This window comes from Opisthorchis viverrini (assembly GCF_000715545.1).
Source record: "Opisthorchis viverrini unplaced genomic scaffold opera_v5_244, whole genome shotgun sequence".
Taxonomy (NCBI): Eukaryota; Metazoa; Platyhelminthes; class Trematoda; order Opisthorchiida; family Opisthorchiidae; genus Opisthorchis; species Opisthorchis viverrini.
The window spans coordinates 488,166-497,408 of record NW_008751900.1 but is presented as its reverse complement, the minus strand read 5'-3'; the positions used below and the strand labels follow the sequence as shown (position 1 = coordinate 497,408).

Sequence of the window (9,243 nt, the reverse complement as noted above, 5' to 3'; positions counted from 1 at the left end):
GGAGACCTCATCCTGATGTTCAAGATAATAAACACCCCTAATCACCCTTTAAAACATTTGTTCACAGTTAATTTGGCCCGACAGACCCGACGGAATCCATTGGCCGTTGACATTCCATGTTCCCGCCATTAACTGTCGGCGCTACTTTTTTCAGTTCGCGTATCCCTCACGTGGAACAAACTACCAACATCTGTTGTGGATTGTGGTAACCTCGAGACTTTCAAACATTCGCTTGACGAATACATAAGATCTCACCCAACTTCCCTCATCAACATTTGAGATGCAGATTACAAACAATAGAACATATATGTCATATCATTCCGTTTATCTGTATACATACACACACACACCAATATCCTTTGGTCATTGTAAAGCAAAATGCTTTTTAGACCAATATAACCTTGATTTATTTATGTTTCTATTTAGAGAAGGATCAGTCTACTCCAACGTTTTCCCGAATAGCTGTTGCCCATGGATCACGGGCGGTAACAGAATCCCAGCAAATAATTGTCCAGTTTTGGTTCCAGTGCTCGATCGCGCAGATAAAAATGCAGTCCAGTGGTTAACCATAAGTCCTTAACTTTGATGGCCAGACCTCTTGTTTATCCTCCCAGGAAACCATGCTATGCCTAGCATCGCATTGGGGACACACAACTTAGGGCCTTTTTTGTGGAAGATATATCCACAATATTTCAATCAGTAATATTCAGCTGATTTATTGACATTCGGAATTTCACAGTCTTATCACTCCTGAGTAATTTCACTACTTGGCGAAGCAAGAATCGGCCCAATATATCACGCATGCAGAGACTAGTGGCTTGAAGAAGCCCATACGTTCAACTTGTTTCGTTCATTGGGTGACTTCAGGATGTCTGCACAAAAGCGTTTGAGCCGCATAAAGATTCTCACATTACTGTTCGTGCGAACAACTGTATCACGTCCTGCCTTTTCATCTGAAAGGATACTACGACCCAAGTATTAAAAGGACTGGACTTGTAATTTGGGCTTGATCGACGCTAAAAAGGTTGAATAAGCGTTGTGTTTTGTCTTTTGGTTCTCATTATTGATCAACGCGACCAAGGACTGGATGTATCCCAATTGTAGTATTACAAAGGAAGCTGCTGTCACCTCTGCAGTCGAGGTCTAATTGTAATTTAAGAGCGGGTACTATCGTTGAAAAGTGTCTGCGTAAGCGAGTAGCCTAAATTTACAACCACTGCTTTATATCTATCGAAGTGGATACTTGGTTGCATGCGTGAGACAAGCTCTAGTAAGATTCGCTGGCTTGTCTGACGCAACATCAGCTTTCAAGGCCAAGGATCGATGAAGCAATCACTGAACGGTCATTGGGAATTGTAATGCTGTTCCAAAACACTAATTAACCCAACCTCTTTCTAGAGGTTCAGTTTACCGTGAAACTCAAGTATATAAGGCAGTGAAGTAGTAAAATGATAAGGATATTTGCTGGCATATTACAGCTTGATCTTTCGAGCTCGCAAACGTCGTTTCCTCAGGATTTCAGGTATCAAACGACACAGGGGTATGTAAGCTATTAAGCAACAACTGGTACGAATGGTAATCAAAGTCTCAAAAATCCACCAAAGTTCTTTATAATATTACATAAAATAACTTTTAACACCAACAATCTCATTTCACTCTGCAAAGGTATCTGGATAGTTTTGCTTAAAAGGAAGATATAATTAATTTCCGATGTTTCTTCAGTTATGATACGGCCGATAAAAATTGTTTTTACCAATTGTTTCTCCCATGAGTTTATTGGTGATATCCAACTAATTAGTCAAGCCGATATCAACCCCGCGCTATATTACATCCCGCTTGTAATAAATACTGTTCATGAACAACTCGAGGGTATAACTCGCTACTGGTTTGAGTCCAAACTAACCTTGAATCCAGGGTAGTCAGAAAACCACTATATTCTATATTCTATAGCATGTTAAACTGGGGAGACCCCAAGAGTAATTCGTGATGCAAGACTGTTCATGACCTTTCTCTGACTGGACAGACTACTCATGTGAATGTCCCTCTTTCAAAGAAGTTTTCACGGTTGAATAATCTTCATCTGAGAAACCAAACTTTTATTCCATCCCGACTTGACAACTCCCTTGTCCCAAACTACACACCAGATCTGTATCCAAGATCCATCGTTCACCTTGTCCTGCTTTGTTAGAGAACACAGAGTTGATTAATTAAACCAGGGCCAAACAGCTTCATCCAAGAGTGCTCAAAAGTATAGGTTCCCAGTTAGCTGAACTCTGCATGACAATAACTTTTGGATGACCTGAATTGTTTTGAACTAACAGAAATTAGTTCGCTCCATTTCATCTATCAAAGCCGCTCATATAAATGACAGCTCTTTTGACTGTTTCAATGTCACTCGGTTTTTCGCACGCTGATTAGATTTTCGCTAGCACAAAAGACCATTGTTTTAAAAAAACTGACGAACAAAGTCCTACTTTGAAAAGTCTTCTTTAGTTGGCACTTTCTGGTGGAATGCTTTATATGCACTGCAAAACACTTGAAGTTTAGTAAATTGTTTCACTCTGCAGAGTATTTGATGTGTGTTCCATCAGGTAGTGTGCAGAGTTATAAATAATTTCAAGTTATCACGCCATCTTTCTTTCGAAAAAAATTACAGAGCTCTCAGAACAAGATTAGAGCTTACCCTAAAATGAGGTATGGTAAACACCAAAGATGAAACCTTAATGGAAATTCATCCTGTTTCGGAGATGTTTCTGGTAGTGATTTACTTCATCATCATCAAAGACAGCAACATCAGTGTTGCCACTGATGCTTCATTGCTTCTACGGCTACAATATATCTTTATGAGGCGAACACGTACCCAGAGCCAAGGGAAAGACAAATCCCAGTTCTACAAGCATCCAGTTTGCTTTTTGAAATGCACCACAGTAGAATGGCCGTAAGCCACTGACCATTATAAGCGGCCTGCTATAGCACCAGACGGTTGACTTCAGGAGCACTAATGCTACACATTATGCCACACTTTTAGAATACACTTGAAACATCACCGAGTTCTCCCTGACTAAGTTGGATTAGTTGGGCTAATAATTTGACTTAGAATGCATTCGTAGCCACATTTCGAAGAAAGTTCCACAATCATGATCCTGAATGAAGATAATATTGCCGGAACATATTAGCAGATATGGCAATATAACTCGACGTTATCCGAGTTCTAAAGAATCGTCGTTGCATTTTTACATTTTTACCGGAATTCGTCTCATTTTTCACTCCTTATCCAAGTTACGATGTGTGGCACGTAACGCCTCCAGTCATCATATCATGGATGACAATGATGAAACCCGCTATGCTTATGCAAAAACTGCAGGTATTTCAGAAGATGCGGCAAGCAGTGCTCGACTATTCCTGCCGGTAATTGATGCCAAGTTGGTCTACTTGGATTTGGAACTGGTTCAGGATCTCTTGTTTGATCACCCACTTCAGCCACAGTAGCTGTACACCTAATTATCTGAGCATTCTTATCACCAACCATAAAAACATCCGAGCTTTTAGCCAGTTGCGCAACGTGACACCTGAAGCATCATGAAGGCTGTTCTAGACAGACGTATACACACAGCCCGTCAAGACATAAGCAAGTGCAACAAACAGAGTCTCACTTTCCTGGGACTCTTTCACAAACGATGCCAGACGGACAGTGCGGAAACGACTACGAAATGATATACTATCAACAAGAGATGCCTTCTTAGTGGCTTAACACAATACTCACCCCGGCATGTCTAGCTGCAGTGGCTTATGCATTATCAAAGGTGCAGAGCCATAAGTCAGAAGAAAGAAAGGTGATAATTTATTTAATTACAGTACTTCCGTCGTCAGTTCTTATTTCTGACAAATAGCAGAGAAAATTTAGTGTAAATGGCGACAAAGAATTGTTGTCCGGCTTTTTTCTCTATGCAAAAAATAAAAGCAACTACATAGACTAATCATCCATCTCCGAGAATCAACATCGATGTATTTAGGGATGCTAGTATAGCCGAACGCACATAGATTTTATCTGAGCATAATGCACGGCAAACAAAGCGGTCAGTCCTCATGCTGTGAACTTCAGAGAGTGTTTAAATTAGAGCGGGGTTGAGTGAAAGAGTGAGCACGAGAAAATGTAAGGCATCAGCAGTAGCTTGTTATCGCTTGCCTTCCCTGCTGTGTGTGGCAAGTAAGACAATCAGCTGACAACGCCACTCGGTTGCAGGCAGGGCATCACAATATTTTCATCTGTGACTTCCGTGGTTGACAACTAAAATGGTATTACCGAAGCCAAAGCTTGAAGCGAATGCCATCTCTTTATTCTCTAATTACACCAACTAGCATCCATTGCCACAATAATTGGTCAGCTTTGCCGCAACATTTTCATATACAAAGCCCCAACAGTCTCAGGTAGCTGACTTCAGTAACGAACTTGATCGCCTTGACACTTTCACTAAAGAATCGGCATGATAGACCTATAACTTGAGGCCAACTGGCCCCGGGATTTATAGGCGTGAATCTTTAGACATTGGTTTGTATTTGTGTGCCTTTGATGTGGCTACTATTGTTATTGATCGCCACTAACGTTTGACCAGTGCTCGTATGATCATATTTTCTGCTGAACCTTTCCAAATATCCCCGACTATATAAGTGCACAATTTAATGAGTTGTTGTGACACAACTATGGCTTTCTCGAGTCGTTCAAACGGCTTCTGGTGTGAGCAGTGATTGTTGTGCGGACAAATGATTGTTGAATGGGGTACCATTAGTAAAAACACCCATAGAGAGTAAAATCACGTTTACGCTCTCTTTCTGCGTGTACCGACGTCATCTAGCTAAACTTACCCATATATCGTACAGTTGAATACTGTTCAGTCTGGACGAGAAAATTTACGTCAGTGCACCGCGTTTAGAACTGCGGGCCTAAAGGTTGATACTAGGCTCAACATTGCCTCAACACTCCTGCCTATAAAGCCGCGCGGAATCGTTCCTAATAGCCATTGTACCTATGCAGCAAAAGGTGGAGGTCAATTAAGAAGTTTTAGCCCTCACTGGTTTACACACTCATATTTCGTTTAACCTAGAGGTACCACATCTGTATTAACTGTGAACTAATTTGGGCTCTAAAGGGCAGCCAAAGCAATTTCGGGCACTCCTAAATTGACTTAAACATTAGTTGGCCGGTTTTTGCCTCTAGTAATCCTGATATCTTGGAGACTTTAAGCGGAAGCCTTGGGATACTCAAACAAATATAACATTTTGAGTTTGACAACCCCCCGGAAATGCATTCATACCTATCTAGTTTAGCTTCTAATCATTATAAAAGGCAGCAAATGGACTTATTCTACATTAACGGTGATATGTTAGCCTTCAAAACTTCCCTTGCCAGAGCCAACAATAATTCGGTTTAATATCCAATATTAATAATTTTCTTGACAGAGCAGAACATGGTCAACAAAAATGTTCTTGTTTTTCATAGTCTTTGCAGTCCGCTTTAACAGCCAAACTTGATTATGGTACAACTTGGTTGCAAACTTGATAATTTTCTTATTGTGAATCGCTAAAAGCGTCGTGCATCTTGAGAACCACCTCGAGATTCCATGGATTGTGCTCTGTGAGTCTCTTAAGCTCTTTTCCACCGTGGTTCTTCCACTGACTCTACGCACAGATTTGCCTGCAAAATCAAGGCCGTCCCATATGTAGTGCATTCTCGCAGTATGCCTTTTATTTCAGAAGAGACAACGGAAAGTTTTTAAGTCATTTGTGACTTCAGTATTACAATTTTTATTCTAAGTAAGCATATTTCACACTAAGAACAGGTGTTATTTTTCAATGAACTTTTTAATTTTTTTTACTCTAAAGGACTTAAAGGATGCAAATCATGCTTTCACATATCAAGCGCATACTTTTGTAAGCGAACACGGTTGGATAATATAGAACCAACAAAAACTTGGGTACTTTGCTGCATACAAACGAGTTCGGAATAATCAGAAAACGTGTGGAAATTTGTTGGCTTCGTGCAAAACATGGCACTAGATGCCGTGCTTAAGATTAAACTGATATTAAGCTGGACTGAAGCAAAGTGCTGTTTTCCAGTTTTTCTGCATTATAGCTTTATGGGGCTATGTGAATTATTAAACTTTCAGGGTGACCGGAAAGCAATTCCTCTCTATTTTTCGCTTGGTCTTGTTGAAGAGAATGGTAAAGACTTGCATCAAGACATTTCTGTTTGACATTTTGCTCCCGATTACTCTTTCAAAATGACTTCAAGAAGAATTGCAGTTTGCTTGATGCGATGATTTAAATTGTTTAATCCACTGCCTAACCTGAAGATAGAGGAGACCCAATAAATAGACGAGTTTGCTCAGACAACGGCGTTTTGGTCGAGAGCTCGTAAATCTTCCCAGATTAGCTTCATTGTTATGATCGCAATTTGTTGTCACTTGGTTTGCTGGCAGTGGGCATAGTAACGAATGACTGAATTCCACAATTACTTTTAGCGTAATATTGTGCCAGAAAATTATATGTAATTTGGGTGGTCTCAGTTCAGTCAAAAAGGAGTGGTGATGCAAATAGCTAAGCGATCTTTGCCCTGTGAGAATCTGTGAGACGAATACCTTTTTTATTCTTGTTGTAGATAAAAGCAAGAGAAAAGTCATTCGTAGCTGCACAGCCAACAGATGAATTTATATGATCTCTTCTGTGACTAATATTTAAACACCGTTGACTACATGCGTTTATAGCTGGCTCTGCGCTATTTAACATTGTATCTGACAACGTATTGGTTTCATTGTTTCCTCATACGTCTCTGTAAACATCCACACCAGTACAACAAGGTAGACACTACAGTCGTTGAGTTAAAATCGTTCGGTGTTTTGTCCTGGTGGGTTCTGGATACGGTCAGACGACGGAAATGTCTAAAACAACTCCCGGCAAAGAAACTTGCAAAACTATACTAAACAAAAAACCAAGTGCATCTGGATTAGCAATCCGTACAAGGTTCAGGATACGGAAGCTTGTTATGTCGCTGGCTATGTTTGAACATGTGCCGCATTGTAAGAGAAGAAACAAAAAAAAGTACAGGTAGCAAAATAAAAAGCCCTTGTCGGGTACGATAATTTCAGGACGCACCAGCACAATGTCAGTGTTTGCGAGAATGAGGGTCCGAAAATAAGAACGCCAGAGAGCGTGGAGGATGTGAGTCACCCGAAGGTAATCACCGTGCATCTTCACCAAGGATAGAAGGCTGTTTTAGCCAACTAGTAATGATCAACTAGCAATAGGCCTGGTAGTCGATGAGCATGAATAACTGAAGGAGTCCTCAGTGAACACATGGTTACCGGTGGCCATGAGTGGTCAAAAACAGTCTAGTTGGGTTGACACTATTACCACAACCTCGTAAACAACCTCTTGTTGGTTCGTTCCATACAAATTGTGCACGCACGATAAATACCTCATTTTCAACTGTATGGTTATACATACTTGCTGAGTGACGCTATGGGTATCACTGAGTTGTGTCAACAACACTCTCATTACATGCATGTAGAGACTGTGTAAGTCGCCGGGGATTATATTTTAAAAACGTTACACCTTAGGTAAAGCCAGGATGCAACTGTTGCAGTGCGTATTAACCAAATTAAGGTCCTATTTGTTGTTGAACTCCTACAAAGCCATTCATGAACTCCTCAAAGGTCACAAAAGTAAAAAATCAAAGGCTGTGGTAATAGTGGTATTCTTGGAAGGCCATAACCGCTTGTGGCGCGCCAGTGGCAAGCGTAACTAGCCACCCCTATTTACCACGCTTGGGGACCAGTGGTTCCGGCAGTGGCGTACTTACTGGGTCAAGCCAAGCAAATGACAGTGGAACCCTCTGACAGGCACAAAATTGCTTCACGTTCGATAGGTCTTTCACTAATCAAATTGGTATACGGGTCCAGATTTTAGAAAAATTTTGTCGCAGAAAATGTTACGCACTCGGACTCTGCAGAATACAGCCTTTTATGCAAAACTACCGCCAGAAACAAGTAATAAGAAGTCATCTCAATGAAAGAAACTTGAAAATTTTAATGCTAGCACGCTTACTTGATGGCATGTCACCAAAATAGCAGAGAATGCTATGAGACCTGCAAAAACTTGTGCTCCTGTCGTTTCCAGGAACAAAAAATCGTCAGATACACGACGTGAGGCGTTGTCATAAGTTCCATTCGAAACATTTTTTGATAAATATTCCAGCTGCACCTTGCTACGTGTGGGAATCGTTTCGGGTGCCGGCCACAGCTGACTCAGCTCATTCATCATATGCAAACATATAAACCCCTCAAATAATGCGCCCACGGCCTTGACCTACAATATCTCACACCAAGTCATGTATTTGGTCTTGTTGGGTTTTACGACACACTCGAAATGAATTAGGAGTTTGAATATACCAACTCAGGCAGAAAACTCTTGTCTCAAATTGCTTTAACATGGAGCTTCACAAAATACGCTTGCAGCAAACCTCTGATCAACAACAAATCTGGTCGACGAAAAAGGGATGCTGAAAGAGCTACAAAGAGCATCGGTCGAAATTTTCGCCCATCGGGAAAAAACTCCGTCCCCCAAAGCCAAAAAGCCCGAGCAAACCGAGCTCTCACCGAACGAAAAAACCCCGCAGGCGAAAAGCACCTCCAGAAACCACAAAGGCCGGAAGAAGACAACATCGCCCCAGAGGCCCCCTTGGAGCCTTGGACTCAGACTCAAACCTGGTGCACAATTATTAAGTCTGCTAACCACCCTGGTCACTCAACTTTCGGCTCCTCACCCTCGGAGGCAGCAGAGGCAGTGTTGAAATGCTTGTACACAAACTGCCTCAGCCTTTTCAACAAACTCGGCGATGTTAAACAGTCAGCTTGCCTTGAGCAGCCGTCCATAATCGCACTCACAGAGACCTGGCTCACACCAGATGTCTCTGACGCATAGATCTCGATAGACGGTTACTCTATTTCTCGAGCTGACTCAAAACGAGGGAGGGCTGGTCGGGTTGCTCTGTACTTACATTCGACCCTATCAATCCCGATTGTCCTCTCTGACACCACCCCTGCGCCTTTTGCGATGCACTGTGGGTCCAAATCCCACTGCGCGGGTCCGATTCTCTCCTTCTCGGCGTGGTCTACCGTAACCTTTCGGGTCCCCCTGAAGATGACAAATTCCTCACACAATCCCTTGAGCAACTCTCCTCCAACTACC

At 41.7% G+C, this 9,243-nt stretch overlaps 1 protein-coding gene across 1 annotated transcript in view; it reads right to left on the bottom strand.

The window, feature by feature from the left end:
* The window catches only part of T265_08900 (hypothetical protein), a gene marked incomplete at both ends in the record, with an annotated part of 41,775 nt that extends 33,414 nt beyond the window's left edge, over positions 1–8,361 (bottom strand). The window contains one exon of the mRNA XM_009174828.1: positions 8,101–8,361. Coding sequence (XP_009173092.1) covers positions 8,101–8,316 — 216 coding nt within the window. The remainder of the gene's footprint in view (positions 1–8,100) is intronic.
* Between the last annotated feature and the right edge of the window lie 882 nt (positions 8,362–9,243).